General features: G+C 38.0%; 1 protein-coding gene across 9 annotated transcripts in view; it reads right to left on the reverse strand.

Moving 5' to 3' along the window:
• The window catches only part of UBAP2 (ubiquitin associated protein 2), a 124,020-nt gene that overhangs the window by 43,937 nt on the left and 62,465 nt on the right, over positions 1 to 17,618 (reverse strand). For 8 of the 9 annotated variants that reach the window (XM_061200501.1, XM_061200504.1, XM_061200500.1 and 5 more), the window contains exons 7-8: positions 2,946 to 3,000; positions 1,397 to 1,500 (exon numbers count right to left, since the gene is read on the reverse strand). The exons of the other annotated variant lie outside the window; for it this stretch is intronic. In XM_061200501.1, the coding sequence (XP_061056484.1) occupies positions 1,397 to 1,500; positions 2,946 to 3,000 (159 nt within the window). The remainder of the gene's footprint in view (positions 1 to 1,396; positions 1,501 to 2,945; positions 3,001 to 17,618) is intronic. 9 annotated transcript variants of the gene reach the window in all.

Genomic DNA, 17,618 nt, shown 5'->3' on the forward strand with positions numbered 1-17,618 from the left:
TGTTAAAGGGGTGAATAATACTTTTATCATTGAGATATAACTCACATAACATAAAATCCACACTTTTAAGGCACAGAACTGATTGGTTTTCAGTATATTCACAAGGTGTACAACAAGGTGTACATATTCCAGGATATTTTCATCGCTCCAAAAAAATCTGGCACCCATTCCTAGCCACTCCCCATTTCTCCCAAACATTTCCAGCCCCCAACAGCCACCAGTCTACTTCTGTTTCTATGTATCTGACTAATCTGGATAATTTTTCTTATACATTCAGCCACTGAAGGACATTTGGCTTTTATGTGAACCTGTATCTTCCATTCTCTTGGGTATATATCTAGGAGTCGTCTGATTTTTTAAATGTTAAACTTGAATATCATGTATAAACTTAACATGGCCATGATATATTAGCCTTTTTCTAGTTTACTGAATTGATTTCCAATATTGTGACTTAAAATTTTTACAGTTGTTTTGAAGAATGAGATTAATCTGTAATTGCAAATGTTAGCAAAAAATTTATTGACAAAGTATCTTCTGATGATTTTTAATAGCTATATTAATTATAATAGATGATAAAGATAATTAATATCAATATTCCTTTTCTCTTTCCTACAACAAATTATATGTTTCTTCTGTTTCCCTTGATAAGTCTCACAATAAACTTATCAATTTTATTGATACTAGTCTTTTCAAATTACCATTTTTATAACTTTCGTTGGTCCTCTTGATAGTATATTTGATTTCTAGTTCGCTGTGCTTCTGTGATGGTGGCACTGTCTTTTTTAGCTAATTATTGAGCTATACTTTTATATTTTGGGTTATAATTCACGAAGTGTCAAATTATGTTTTTATAAATATAATCACAACAGTTCATATATATTATCAGGAAAAAATCTTTAAAAGAACTTTATTAAATAAATAAGTATTAACAATTAACAAGTATTTACCTGTGAATTTCAGTAAAGAAATAATCTTAAAACTGCAGGACAGAAAAATCTGCAAAAGCAACTGTTGCCCTAAACCCATCTATCATCATCTACCTCTTTATCTGGCCAAATTTGTGTTCACCATTATGAATGGTAAATACTTTGTTTCAAGTCTTCCACTAAGAAATTCTATATATCCCTGACACTGAGATTTGAGTGTGGGTTTGTACTGCCTTACACAGATTTATTACAGCCTCTTCTTCAGAGTGCAAAAGGGGTAAACCACATACTTTATCGTCAATGAGATTTATAAGTGAGAAACTTTGGAGGTAAGAATCAGCTAAGAGTAGTCTCAGAGGTAGGACAGCTGCCTGTTTTTCATTCTTCTCCACCAGCACACTTTGATGTCATCTTTGTACGTTAAGAGCTCAAACAATTAAAATACATCTCTGGTGAGAACAGACACTTACCAGTTCCCTCATCTGCACCATTCTGAGCAGCTTCCCAAACTACTGGTTTTGTCCCATACCCATCTATAGATGGAGAATCTGAATAGTCCGCAGGGTTAAATGTCCTTGGGTTTGAAATAAAGAATAAAGGCAAATCACAAAATTAACTGTACATCATCTTCCCCGAAACAAGCCCTGTCCCTTCTAAGAACCACTATAAGAAACTTCACCCTCCTTCTCCTATTTAATTATAGCCAATTCTTCTCGCCAACGGAATGCAGATCTTCTGAAAAGCAGAGGTTGCCTAGAACCTTCCATACACTCTTGTATGATGCTCCTACTTCCCTAAATTGTTGTCCTCTGCAACCTAAAGCAAGTGTGGAGACCTATAATAGTTCTAGGCAGGGTAATGGCTCTAATGAAAAACCCACCCACCCCCTCCCAACTAAGCCTAGACTTAAATAGGCAAGAGGTCTTTTCTTCCAAAGTCAGAATCCAATTTTGGATTTGAACTTTTTACAATAGAAGTATATGATTCTTTTTGTTTAGATGGATGTAAATAAAAAGAAAACGTTTTGTTCAGTGCCTCTTTTTAAATTAAAATCCTCAATACCCATGATTCAGATGTCTAACTAGAGCCAAATTAAACAGCACTGCTAAAATTTTCACAACAGAATTTTAAAAAAATTTTTTCAGCGTTATTGGGGTGTCACTGACAAAAAGAACCACAAGAGTATTTTTTAAAGTAGACAGCAAAATCCACAAAATTGTGTAAAGCTACTGGGTTGGGCACATACGTTCATATGTTCCGGCCAGTTTGCTCCCTGTGTTTTCATCCTTCCTTTGTCCACAGGGAGCTCAGGCAGAAAACAGAGATGGCAGGAGTCGCCACCTGAAGGCAGTGACCCCCAACAGTGCTGCCCTGGAGATATGGAGAAACAAAGGACTTTTCCTTTCTTGACTGTCATCTACTTATGGCCTCTATAAGAAGCTTAAAAACTTTTTATAAAGATCGGGGGGAGCTAATGTTTTGGATAACAGCAAAAAGTGAAAGAACCAGAAATAATGAATAAATAACTGATCATACCATCTATTTAATAACAATATACTCATCCTTCACTATTACAATTCAAGATAAAAATGATTGCTTTTCATAAAAAACAAAACAAAACAAAAACATTGCATTTACTTACCATTCAAAGACAATTGCTGGATTTTACCAACATAACTCTTAAGCAATGGTTTTCAACTGGGGTGGCTGTGCACCTCCCTCCCAGGGAACATTTGGCGATGTCTGGAGACATTTTTGATTGTCACAACTTGAGGAGGGGTGCTACTGGCATCTAGTAGGGAGAGGCCAGGGATGTTGCTAAACATCCTACAATGTAAAGGGAACCCCACCACCTCAACAAACTATTATCCAATCCAAAATGTCGATAAAGCCAAGGCTAGAGAACTGCTCTAAGGCCTACTGCAATACAATTTTATTTGTGTTATTTCGCTTTTTCAGTATTGCCTCTTTAAAACTAGAGAAGGTAATAACTTCAAAAATAGGATGGCTAAGACTTACCCCATGCCTTGGGTTGAGAATCTTCCTGCCCCTCTCCCTCTGCCACGTCCAAATCCTTTTAAAAAAATATAGTGTAAAAATACTACTTATGTCCTACACAACTATAATTCTACCAACTTCATCCCTTACATACCTACCCAAACATTACTGTCACTGTTCCTAACAGCACCAACATTCCCAACCAGTGCACCCAATCTGCTGGTCCCTAACGACACAAATATCTACAGTTATTGCTCTCAAAGGATAGAAAAGAATTTAATTCTGCTTGTACAACATTTGTCATATTTAGCAGCTTAACACGGGCAGGTTTTATATATATATAAATTTTTTTTTTTTATTTATTTTTGGCTGCACTGGGTCTGCATTGCTGGCCGCGGGCTTTCTCTAGTCGCGGCGAGCAGGGGCTACTCTTCGTTGCGGTGCATGGGCTTCTCATTGCAGTGGCTTCTCTTGTTGCGGAGCATGGGCTCTAGGTGTGGGCTTCAGTAGTTGCAGCACGTGGGCTCAGTAGTTGTGGCTCACGGGCTCTAGAGCACAGGCTCAGTAGTTGCGGCACACGGGCTTAGCTGCCCCGTGACATGTGGGATCTTCCCGGACCAGGGATCGAACCCATGTCCCCTGCATTGGCAGGCGGATTCTTAACCACTGCACCACTAGGGAAGCCCCTGAAGGTGTTATTACATACCATTTTTAATACTAGATTCTGACCGATGACCAAAAGGGCAGCAAACAAGAGAGCAAGCAAGAAGAAATAGTTTTATTCAGTGACTCTCCAGTTTTTCTTAATTGAATCCTAAATTGTGGATTAAAGACCTAAATACAAGAGCTAAAACTATACAACCCTTAGAAGAAAATATAGAGCAAAAGCTTCTTGACACTGAATTTGGTAATGATTTCTTGGATATGACACCAAAGACTCAGGCAAGAAAAGGAAAAAATTAGACTTTAAACTGGTGTATCAAAAGACATGAACAGAGTAAAAAGGCAACCCAAAGAATATTTACACATTCTACATTTGATAAGAGAGTAACACTGAGAATACATAACGAAATTCTACAACTCTCTAACAAAACAAACAACCAGATTAAAAAATGGGCAAGGGACTTGAATAGACATTTCTCCAAATATGATATAAAAATGATCAATAAGCAGATGAAAATATTCTCAACATCACTAATCATGAGGGCAATGTGGCACCCATTACAATGGCTACGAGTGAGAGACAGAGAAAGAGAGAGAGAGAGAGCAGAGAAAATAAGTGTTGGCAAAGATGTAGAGAAACTAAAGCCTTTGTACACTGTTTCATGGGAATGTACAATAGTGTAGCCACTGTGGAAAACAGTATGGCAATTTCCCCAAAAATTAAAAATAGAACTATATGATCCTTATAGCACAGGGAACTCTGCTCAATATTCTGTAATAACCTAAATGGGAAAGAAATTGAAAAGAATAGATACATGTATAGGTATAACTGAAGCACTTTGCTGTACACCTGAAACTAACACAACATTATAAGTCAACTGTAGTCCAATATAAAATTTAAGAAAAATTTTTTTAAGGAAAAAAAATAGAATTATATGATCCTGCAATTCCACTTGTGGGTATATGTATCCAAGAGAATTTGAAAGTAGGGTCTTGAAGAGATACTTGTACACCCATGTTCACGTTCATAGCAGCTTTACTCACAATAGCCAAAGGGTAGAATCAACCTAAGTGTCCACTGATGAATGAATGTGGCATATACATACAATGTAATATTATTCAGCCCTAAAAAGGAAGGAAGGGGTTTCCCTGGTGGCACAGTGGTTAAGAATCCACCTGCCAATGCAGGGGACACGGGTTCGAGCCCTGGTCCGGGAAGATCCCACGTGCTGCAGAGCAACTAAACCCATGCGCCACAACTACTGAGCCTGCGAGCCACAGTTACTGAGCCCGCATGCCACAACTACTGAAGCCCGTGTGCCTAGAGCCCGTGCTTCACAAGAGAAGCCACCACAATGAGAAGCCCACGCACCACAATGATGAGTAGACCCCACTCGCCACAACCAGAGAAAAGCCTGCATGCAGCAACAAAGACCCAATGCAGCCAAAAATAAAATAAATAAATTATAAAAAAAGAAAAAAAAAAAAACAGAAGGAAATTCTGACAAATGCTACAATGTGGATGAACCTTGAGGACATTTTGCTAAGTGAAACAAGCCAGTCACAAAAGGACAAATATTTCATGATTCCACTTAGATGAGGTGTGTAAGAGTACTCAAATTCAGAAAAAGGTGGTTGCCAAGGGATATGTTAGCCATGCCAAAATAACTAAATGTGTATTTAATCATGTACAGTTAACTTATCCAGTAGTTCAAGTTAAACTATTAAAAGATACAGTCTTGACAAAAATCTACCCTATCCCCAGAGACAGGGGAATAGAGGGAAATGTCCTAAAAAGTGGAAGAATTCTAATAATGCATATTAGTGGCTACTATCTATTTTAACACCGTCGAAAGGCAAAGGTAAGACTTCAGGTACATCTAAAAGAAGGTTGGGAACTTGGGTTTAAAAAAAAAACAAAACCTAACTCTAAGAAGAAAGCTTTCAATGAACAGGTTTTGGCAAGACTACAACCCCAAATTCCTTACAGTTAAGAGAGGTGGTAGGGTGGGGAGAGGAGAGTCATCATATAAGAAAACCAATTCTCAGGACATAAAACACTTAACTGTAAAAAAAAAAAAGCAAACAAACTTTAGTATGTCCATACAATGGAATATTATTTGGCTATAAAAAGAAATGAAGTACTTATACATGCTACAACATTGTGCTGGTATGTGGGAGAACATCAATGAATCTTTAAAACATTAAGCTAGGTCAAAGAAGCCAGTCACAAAAGAGCACATATTACTAGATTCCATTTACATCGTATGTCCAGAACAGGAGAATCTATAAACACAGGAAGTAGATTACCAGTTGTTTACTGCTGGGATGGTGGGGGGGTGATGAAGGAATTGGGAATTGATACTTAAAGGGTATGGGATATTCTTTTCGAGGTGATGAAAATGTTATGAAATTGATTATGGTGATGGTTGCATAATTCTAAAAATATACTAAAAACCACTGAATTATGCAATGTAAATGGGTGAATTGTACAGTATGTAAATTACATCTCAAGAAATTTTAGAGGGCTATAATAAACACTGTTACCAGTGAAGAAAGCAAAAGAAACAACACAACTGCTCTTGATTAAGTGCATTCATGTGTACCCATTCAGTGGCAAACTGTGTGACAAAAGGTACCAATATTTAATATTTAACAGTGGTTAAATATTAAGAAAATAGTGGCAATTTTTTAAAAAAGGATTCTGCTAAGAAATCATTAAACAATTATCTAATACTTGAGCCAGAAAGCAAGATGTACATGAAAGAGAAGAAAGGAATTTATAAAAGAAAAACATATCCTAAGGCCAAAAATTCAAGAAATCCTGCAAGTCCCCTGGAAAAAGTCAGTATCAACTAAATATCTCCATGTCTCCAGAGAGCAGTAGCCGCACCCAAGTATGAAACACAAACAAGCCAACTATCTTAGGTACATTTAAAAAAATCAAATCCATCTTCATGTACACTTTAGCAAGCTAACAAAATTGTTCCTCCCTATTCACCTGGCTAGTAACGCTACCAGTAACATTGTTTTCTGTGTATATACATTTTCCTATATTGTTATCTGGTACAAATAGCTGTTTTCACTAACAGCTCAGAAGAAAGACCTGGGTTCTTATAATTGAGAAAAACACCATTAAAGTAAATTATCATAAAGAATAAACCAATGTTATGATAAATGCTAAACCTTTACTCATAGAGGTCTCGCTAGTGACTCTGCACTACATCTATGTTGAATAATTGCTCAAGTTTTTAATTGTTTAATATTTATGTCTTACACTGAGAGCCAGAGTAGAAAAGTTGCCCATTTCCCTTGAAAAAAGCCAAAACACAGAGTACAGCTAACCACCTCTAGTGGAGAAGGCAAATCTAAATAGCAGATATCCCCCCTGGGGCCGAACATGTGCAACCTAAAGAAAAATAAGAAGATAGAAAGCAATCCCTTTCCTTCACCCCCAGGAGACTGTAAGCAGGGCTTTGATAACAGCCAAATGCACCAGAAAGTGTGTGCTCTTGAATTTATCACTGCACACTCTGGGTCATGATCTTTAAAATGCTGAGTAGTTCTAAAGTTTTTTGTACAGACAAAAGTTCCCAGATTTTCAGGGCTAGTTCAATGATAAAGATGGTTGCTGTGTTGACCACAAGCTGCCCACCTGCCCAGAGACCTGTTCAGCCCACAAAGCGAACAGGGCACCTCTGGGGCTTGTGTGGCTCAGAGACTTAGGACTCAGGCAAGTTGTGCCTCTTTGTCCCTGGGTCAGGGTTTATCCACAGAGATAGGAATTCGTCTTCCCCAACCGCAAAGTAGCATAAATGAGTCAAATGACAACAGCAAATGCCCCAGGGACTCAGTGAGGAAGAGAGCTTAGAGTCTTATCCTCATATCTCATATATTAGCTTTTCCTTAGCAAAGAAGTCTGATTATAAATGTGCCACAATAATTATTTCAGGAAAGAATTAATGGATTCTAATACCAGTGAATAAAAGTCTGATGGGAAAACGGTTATTTACACAGTCTCAGAGCACTCCCCCCAAAAAATATGTATTAATTACAAAGAAGGAGGGAGTAACTTTATAAAGGAGAAACTTGGCAGAAACCACTTTCCTTAAGTAATCAAAGCTAACATCACTAGCAATGGGATAAATCTGTATCATGTACCCTCTAATATGAGGTACAGCTATATCATTCTGTGGCATTCCAGCCAAAAACTGGTAACATGAATCTAATCATGAGGAAACTTCTCAGTTTGTTAATGAAGGACATTCTACAAAAGAGATACTTCCAAAGTGTCAAGGGCATGAAAGACAAAGAAAGACTATTCCAGATTGATGAACTGTTCTACATTGAAGGACACTACACAGACATGGGAACTAAATACTGTGTGTGATCCCAGACTGGATCCTGGACCAGAATATTTGCTTTTTGTTATAAAGAACATTAGCAGGATAACTGGAAATTTTTGAATAAGGCCTATACATTGTATCAATGGTAATTTCCTGATTTTATCATTTTAAGGTAGCTCTTTAAGACAATATATTTTTTCTTAGGAGTTACACACTAAAATATTAAGGGGTAAAATGGCATTATGTTTGAAATGAACACACAAGGGTTTCAGAAAAAAACAGTAATATGTACATACAGAGAGAAAATGTAGCAAATGTAGCAAAATATTAAAGTTTGGGGACTCTGGGTAAACACTATGCAAAATTCTGCTGTGCTTTTTTATTTCAAAGTAAAATGTTAAAACCGTACCCTGAGCACTTATATGTATATTTTATATTCCAGTGAATACATTTTATTCTGTGAAAAATCTAAGTTGTTCTTCATGTTTGCACTAGCTAAGCTGATCCTTCTACACAGAATGTTCCTACCCAGATTTTCACATGGCTTTCTTCCTCCTCACTTTAAATCCCATCTCCTCAGAGACCTCCCTAGGTCCATCTAAAGGAAACCCTATTGACAGTTGATCACATCACCAATCATTTTCTTAAGTAAGTCGAACAGTGCTTTTACTTGATTGTCTCTCCTCCTTCCCCACTGAGGATGTGAGGAACCATGTCTTATGCACAGCAGTATGTTCAACAATATAATAGGTACCTAAGTATCAGTTGTTGCGTTAAAGACTGATATGTAACCCCAATGTCATAAACATGGATTTTTTTTCACGGACTCATATTTAGAGGCATAATAATAATATTACTATTCAATTACAGGAAATAACCTAGTTGTTCAGCAACTAATTTTAGAGCACTGCATTTTGTAAAATACTTTTTGTACCAGGACCTGAGAAGGCATTATAGAAAATTCAAGAATTAAAACTAGAATGTCAGCACCTAGTAGGTGCTCAACAATTAACCTTTCAATTATATTATATAGGCCATATTCATAAATTAGTTAGTTTTAAAAGTAGAAGAACAGGGCTTCCCTGGTGGCGCAGTGGTTAAGAATCCGCCTGCCAATGCAAAGGACACGGGTTTGAGCCCTGGTCCAGGAAGATCCCACATGCCATGGAGCAACTAAGCCCATGTGCCACAACTACTGAGCCTGTGCTCTAGAGCCTGTGAGCCACAACTACCGAGCCCACGTGCCACAACTATTGAAGCCTTTGCGCCTAGAGCCCGTGCTCCGCAACAAGAGAAGCCACTGCAATGAGAAGCCCACACACCGCAAAGGAGAGTAGCCCCTGCTCGCTGCAACTAGAGAAAGCCCGCGTGCAGCAATGAAGACCCAACGTAGCCAAAAATAAAAATTAAAAAAAAAAAAAGTTAGCGGAGTGGCTTGATTATATTGTAACTTCTTACACAAGAGCAAGTAGTTCCATCCTGGAACACAGAATTATATTATTTTTTACTAACTAACATGGCACATGATGAAGAACTTTGTCAAGAATACTCCTAATCTGAGTTTGAGATTGACATGTACACACTACTATATTTAAAATAGATAACCAACAAGGACCTACTATATAGCACAGGGAACTTTGCTCAATATTCAGTAATAACCTAAATGGGAAAACAATTTGAAAAAGAATAGATACATGTATATGTATAACTGAATCACTTTGCTGTACACCTGAAACTAATACAACATTGTTAATAGACTATGCTCCAATATAAAAAAAAAAAGAAAAGAAAAGAATACTCCCAAACTCACAGATTATTAACATGGTCTTCAATCTAAACTCAGGATTAAGTCAGGATAAGGTACTTTATAAGTATCAGTTAAATTCCACATTTTGTACACAAAACACAGTATTATTTGATGGCCAAGTACCTATGAATGGTCAACATTTATAAAGTTCCAAAGGTTTTCACACCAACTACCAGGCTTACTTTCCAAAAAGCAAAGCCCAGAACACTAACGACAGCCTACCACAGCTGCTACTCTCCTCTTCTGAAGAGGCTGTTTTCTCACAAAAACACACAACTCACAAGCTACCTTTCCACAAACTTTAAATGAATCATAGAAAAATGATCTGTTACAAGTGTCACGCTGATTCTTGCTCCTCTGCAGAGAAAACATTCAGGGAAAGGTACAGAAAAACTAGGTGTATAAATGGAACTTAATTTTATTTCATTTGCTACAGTTTATACTTTCCATGAAATGGGAGTAAAATATACTCCCATTTTATATACGTGATTTTTTATTTAATACAGAGATTACCAAATTCTCAACATAAATTACCAAAAAAGTGTGCATTAGCATATTAAATCCATGCTGTTTCATAATACTCTTTATGCTAACACTGTGCAGATAAGGCAAAAATTAAGGAGGAAAGGGGTGATTTATTAAAATTTTAGCAGCTTAACATTTTAGCTAATTTAATCATGAACACAGATTACTGTTCTGAGGGAGAGCCAATGTGAAGTCAGCAACAGCTGCCCACAAGTATGGTCAAAATTAAAGAATAAAGGCAATGGAGACCTTAAAGAATCATTTTTGAAGTACACACTTTAAACCACGTACTTGTTTTTTAAGGATGCATTTTAAAATCTGCATACTACCCAACAGATCACAAATAACTGGAAAGGGATAGTACAATCAACTGTTTTAAGGTTAATTCAACACACCATGAGAGAGTAGATTAAGACATTAAATAACTTACAACCAAACTTCTGGAAAGGGACATATTAAACACATAAAACAAAGGACACTTATCCTTTAATTATGAAAGGGACAAATTATTTGTCTTGCACCACTATTCACTTATTATCAAACTGTACTTTACTAATATTCACCAAGCAAAATAATTGTTTTTGTGCATACTGGCTACTGAATGTTTTCTCTCTTCTTGCCCTGTGTTGAACTTGGGATAACGATTCTAAGAAATCCCTAGACACAGACCGCTACTCTTCAACAGCTTGTTTAAACATGTTTAAATATCAGCTAATAATATAAAAATTACACCTCACTAGAGTTTATATATATGTGGAAGAGGGTGGACTGATTTTTTTAACATCTAACTGGGTTTATAAACAGTCAATCTGGGAATTCCCCGGCAGTCCACTGGTTAGGACTTGGCACTTTCACTGTGAGGGCTTGGGGTTCAATCCCTAGTCCAGGAACTAAGATCCCACAAGCCACGCAGCACAGCCAAAAAAAAAAAAAAAAAAAAAAAGTCAATCTGAGTCCCTTACCCACTACTTTACAACCTTCCTTAAAAGTAAACATAAGGAGGCTTCCCTGGTGGCGCAGTGGTTAAGAATCCGCCTGCCAATGCAGGGCACATAGGTTCACGCCCTGGTCCAGGAAGATCCCACATGCCGCAGAGCAACTAAGCCCACGCGCCACAACTACTAAGCCTGCATGCCACAACTACTGAAGCCCGCATGCCTAGAACCCATGCTCCGCAACAAGAGAAGCCACCGCAATGAGAAGCCGTGCACCGCAACAAAGAGTAGCCCCCACTGGCCACAACTAGAGAAATGTCGCACGCAGCAACAAAGACCCAACGCAGCCAAAAATAAATAAATTAAAAAAAAAAAAAAAGTAAACATAAGGGGACTTCCACTGGAGGTCCAGTAGTTAAGACTTCGCCTTCCAATGCAGGGGGTGAGGGTTCGATCCCTGGTCGGGGAGCTAAGATCCCACATGCCTCACGGCCAAAAAACCAAAACATAAAACAGAAACAATACTGTAACAAATTCAATAAAGACTTTAAAACTGGTCCACATCAAAAAATTCTTAAAAAAAAAAAAAAAAGTAAACATAAGGAGGTGGGGGGGGCGTAGGATTAACATATATACACTACTATATATAAAGTGGATTTAAAAAAAACAAGGACCAAGACTGGTTCAAGATGGTAGAGTGGAAGGACGTGTGCTCACTCCCTCTTGCGAGAGCACTGGGATCACAACTAACTGCTGAACAATCATCGACGGGAAAACACTGCAACTCACCAAAAAAGATACCCCATATCCAAAGACAAAGGAGAAGCCGCAATGAGACGGTAGGAGGGGCGCAATCACAATAAAATCAAATCCCATAACCACTGGGTGGGTGACTCACAAACTGGAGAACACTTATACCACAAAAGTCCACCCACTGGAGTAAAGGTTCTGAGCCCCATGTCAGGCTTCCAAACCTGGGGGTCGGGCGATGGGAGGAGGAATTCCTAGAGAATCAGACTTTGAAGGCTAGCGGGATTTGATTGCAGGACTTCAACAGGACTGGGGTAAAAAGAGACTCCACTCTTGGAGGGCACACACGAAGTAGTGTGCACATCAGGACCCGGGGTAAGGAGCAGTGACCCCATAGGAGACTGAAGCAGGCCTACCTGCTAGTGTTAGAGGGTCTCCTGCAGTGGCAGGGGGTGGCTGTGGTTCACTCTGAGGACAAGGACACTGTCACAGAAGTTCTGGGAAGTAATCCTTGGCAAGAGCCCTCCCAGAGTCTCCAGTGCTGGGTCACCTCAGGCCAAACAACCAACAGGGAGGGAACTCATCCCCACACATCAGCAGACAAGTGGATTAAAACTTTACTGAGCCCTGCCCACCAGAGCAACACCCAGCTCTACCCAACACCAGTCCCTCCCATCAGGAAACTTGCACAAGCCTCTTAGATAGCCTCATCCACCAGAGGCAAGAAGAACTACAATACTGCAACCTGTGGAACAAAAACCACATTCACAGAAAGATAGACAAAATGAAAAGGCAGAGAACTTTGTACCAGAGAAAGGAACAAGATAAAACCCCAGAAACACAACTAAATGAAGTGGAGATAGGCAACCTTCCAGAAAAAGAATTCAGAACAATGATAGTGAAGATGATCCAGGACCTTGGAAAAAGAATGGAGGCAAAGATCAAGAAGATGCAAGAAATGTTTAACAAAGACCTAGAAGGATTAAAGAACAAACAAACAGAGATGAACAATAAAATAACTGAAATGAAAAATACACTAGAAGGAATCAACAGCAGAATAACTGAGGCAGAAGAACAGATACATGACCTCAGAGATAGAATGGTGGAATTCACTGCTGCGGAACAGAATAAAGAAAAAAGAATGAAAAAAATGAATACAGCCTAAAAGACCTCTGGGACAACATTAAACGCACCAACATTTGCATTATAGGGGTCCCAGAAGGAGAAGAGAGAGAGAAAGGACCCAAGAAAATATCTGAAGAGATTACAGTCGAAAACTTCCTTAACATGGTAAGGGAAATAGCCACCCAAGTCCAGGAAGCGCAGAGAGTCCCAGGCAGGATAAACCCAAGGAGAAACACGCCGAGATACATAGTAATTAAATTGATAAAAATTAAAGAAAAGAAAAATTATTAAAAGCAACAAGGGAAAAATGACAAATAACATACAAGGGAACTCCCATTAAGGTTAACAGCTGATTTCTCAGCAAAAACTCTACAAGCCAGAAGGGAGTGTCACGATATATTTAAAGTGATGAAAGGGAAGAACCTACAACCAAGATTACTCTACCCGGCAAGGATCTCATTCAGATTCGACGGAGAAATCAAAAGCTTTACAGACAAGCAAAAGCTAAGAGAATTCAGCACCACCAAACCAGCTCTACAACAAATGCTAAAAGAATTTCTCTAAGTGGAAAACACAAGAGAAGAAAAAGACCTAAAAAAACAAACCCAAAATTAAGAAAATGGTAATAGGAACATACATATCGATAATTACCGTAAATGTTAATGGATTAAATGCTCCAACCAAAAGACACAGGCTCGCTGAATGGATACAAAAAGAAGACCCATATATATGCTCTCTACAAGAGACCCACTTCAGGCCTAGGGACACACACAGACTGAAAGGGAGGTGATAGAAAAAGATATTCCATGCAAATGGAAAAAGAAAGCTAGAGTAGCAATACTTATATCAGATAAAATAGACTTTAAAATAAAGAATGTTACAAGAGACAAGGAAGGACACTACATAATGATCAAGGGATCAATCCAAGAAGAAGATATAACAATTATAAATATATATGAACCCAACATAGGAGCACCTCAATACATAAGGCAAATGCCAACAGCTAAAAAAGATGAAGTCGACAGTAACACAATAATACTGGGGGACTTTAACACCCCACTTACACCAATGGGCAGATCATCGAGACAGAAAATTAATAAGGAAACACAAGCTTTAAATGACACAATAGACCAGATAGATTTAATTGATATTTATAGGACATTCCATCTGAAAACAGCAGATTACACTTTCTTCTCAAGTGCACACAGAACATTCTCCAGGATAGATCACATCTTGGGTCACAAATCAAGCCTCCGTAAATTTAAGAAAATTGAAATCATATCAAGCATCTTTTCTGACCACAACGCTATGAGATTAGAAATGAATTACAGGGGAAAAAGCGTAAAAAACACAAACACATGGAGGCTAAACAATATGTTACTAAATAACCAAGAGATCACTGAAGAAATCAAAGAGGAAATAAAAAAATACCTAGAGACAAATGACAATGAAAACACAACGATCCAAAACCTATGGGATGCAGCAAAAGTAGTTCTAAGAGGGAAATTTATAGCAATACAATCCTACCTTAAGAAACAAGAAAAATCTCAAACAAACAATCTAACCTTACACCTAAAGGAACTAGAGAAAGAGGAACAAACAAAACCCAAAGTTAGTAGCAGGAAAGAAACCATAAAGATCAGAGCAGAAATAAATGAAATAGAAACAAAGAAAACAATAGCAAAGATCAATAAAACTAAAAGCTGGTTCTTTGAGAAGATAAACAAAACTGATAAACCTTTAGCCAGACTCATCAAGAAAAAGAGGGAGAGGACTCAAATCAATAAAATTAAGAAATGAAAAAGGAGAAGTTACAACAGACACCGCAGAAATACAAAGCATCCTAAGAGACTACTACAAGCAACTCTATGCCAATAAAATGGACAACCTGGAAGAAATGGACAAATTCTTAGAAAGGTATAACCTTCCAAGACTGAACCAGGAAGAAAGAGAAAATATGAACAGACCAATCACAAGCAATGAAATTGAAACTGTGAATAAAAATCTTCCAAAAAACAAAAGTCCAGGACCAGATGGCTTCACAGGTGAATTCTATCAAACATTTAGAGAAGAGCTAACACCCATCCTTCTCAAACTCTTCCAAAAAATTGCAGGGGGAGGAACATTCCCAAACTCATTCTATGAGGCCACCATCACCCTGATACCAAAACCAGACAAAGATACTACAAAAAAAGAAAATTACAGACCAATATCACTTATGAATATAGATGCAAAAATCCTCAACAAAATACTAGCAAACAGAATCCAGCAACACATTAAAAAGATCATACACCATGATCAAGTGGGATTTTATCCCAGGGATGCAAGGATTCTTCAATATATGCAAATCAATCAATGTGATACACCATATTAACAAACTGAAGAAGAAAAACCATATGATCATGTCAATGGATGCAGAAAAAGCTTTTGACAAAATTCAACACCCATATTTATGATAAAAACTCTCAAGCAAGTGGTCATAGAGAGTACCTACCTCAACATAATAAAGGCCATATATGACAAACCCACAGCAAACATCACTCTCAATCGTAAAAACTGAAAGCATTTCCTCTAAGATCAGGAACAAGACAAGGATGTCCACTCTCCACTATTATTCAACATAGCTTTGGAACTCCTAGTCACGGCAATCAGAGAAGAAAAAGAAATAAAAGAATACAAACTGGAAAAGAAAAAGTAAAACTGTCACTGTTTGCAGATGACATACTATACATAGATAATCCTAAAGATGGCACCAGAAAACTACTAGAGATAATCAATGAATTTGGTAAAGTTGCAGGATACAAAATTAATACACAGAAATCTCTCGTGTTCCTATACACTAACGCCAAAAAATCTGAAAGAGAAATTAAGGAGACAATCCCATTTACCACTGCAACAAAAAGAATAAAATACCTAGGAATAAACCTTCCTAAGGAGACAAAAGACCTGTATGCAGAAAACTATAAGACAATTATGAAAGAAATTAAAGATGATACAAACGGAGAGATATACCATGTTCTTGGATTGGAAGAATCAACATTGTGAAAATGAGTACACTACCCAAAGCAATCTACAGATTCAATACAATCGCTATCAAGCTACCAATGGCATTTTTCACAGAACTAGAACAAAAAATTTCACAATGTGTATGGAAACACAAAAGACCCCGAATAGCCAAAGCAATCTTGAGAAAGAAAAACGGAGATGGAGAATTCAGGCTCCCTGACTTCAGACTGTACTACAAAGCTAGAGTAATCAAGACAATATGGTACTGGCACAAAAACAGAAATACAGATCAATGGAACAGGATAGAAAGCCCAGAAATAAACCCACGCACATATGGTCATCTTATCTTTGACAAAGGAGGCAAGAATATACAATGGGGAAAAGACAGCCTCTTCAATAAGTGGTGCTGGGAAAACTGGACAGCTACATGTAAAAGAATGAAATTAGAACGCTCCCTTACACCATACACAAAAATAAACTCAAAATGGATTAAAGACCTAAATGTAAGGCCAGACACTGTCAAACTCTTAGAGGAAAACATAGGCAGAACACTCTATGACATAAATCACAGCAAGATCCTTTTTGACCCACCTCCTAGAGAAATGGAAATAAAAACAGAAATAAACAAATGGGACCTAATGAAACTTAAGAGCTTTTGCATAGCAAAGGAAACCATAAACAAGAAGAAAAGACAACCCTCAGAATGGGAGAAAATATTTGCAAACGAAGCAGCTGACAAAGGATTAATCTCCAAAATATACAAGCAGCTCATGCAGCTCAATATCCAAAAAACAACCAAAAATGGGTGGAAGACCTAAATAGACAGTTCTCCAAAGAAGATATACAGATTGCCAACAAACACATGAAAGGATGCTCAACATCACTAATTATTAGAGAAATGCAAATCAAAACCACAATGAGGTATCATTTCACACCAGTCAGAACGGCCATCATCAAAAAATCTACGAACAATAAATGCTGGAGAGGGTGTGGAGAAAAGGGAACCCTCTTGCACTGTGGGTGGGAATGTAAGTTGATACAGCCACTATGGAGAACACTATGGAGGTTCCTTAAAAAACTAAAAATAGAACTAACATATGACCCAGCAATCCCACTACGGGGCATACACCCTGAGAAAACCATAATTCAAAAAGAGTCATGTACCACAATGTTCACTGTAGCACTATTTACAATAGCCAGGACATGGAAGCAACCTAAGTGTCCATCAACAGATGAATGGATAAAGAAGATGTGGCACATATATACAATGGGATACTACTCAGCCATAAAAAGAAACCAAGTTGCATTATTTGTAGTGAGGTGGATGGACCTAGAGTCTGTCATACAGAGTGGTGTAAGTCAGAAAGAGCCACAACTACTGAGCCCACGTGCCACAGCTACTGAAGCTCGCACTCCTAGAGCCTGTGCTCCGCAACAAGAGAAGCCACCGCAATGAGAAGCCCGCGCACAACGACGAGTAGACCCCGCTCGCCGCAACTAGGGAAAGCCCGCATTCAGCAACGAAGACCCACAGCAG

This window comes from Eubalaena glacialis, chromosome 9 (genome assembly GCF_028564815.1).
Source record: "Eubalaena glacialis isolate mEubGla1 chromosome 9, mEubGla1.1.hap2.+ XY, whole genome shotgun sequence".
Classification (NCBI taxonomy): Eukaryota; Metazoa; Chordata; class Mammalia; order Artiodactyla; family Balaenidae; genus Eubalaena; species Eubalaena glacialis.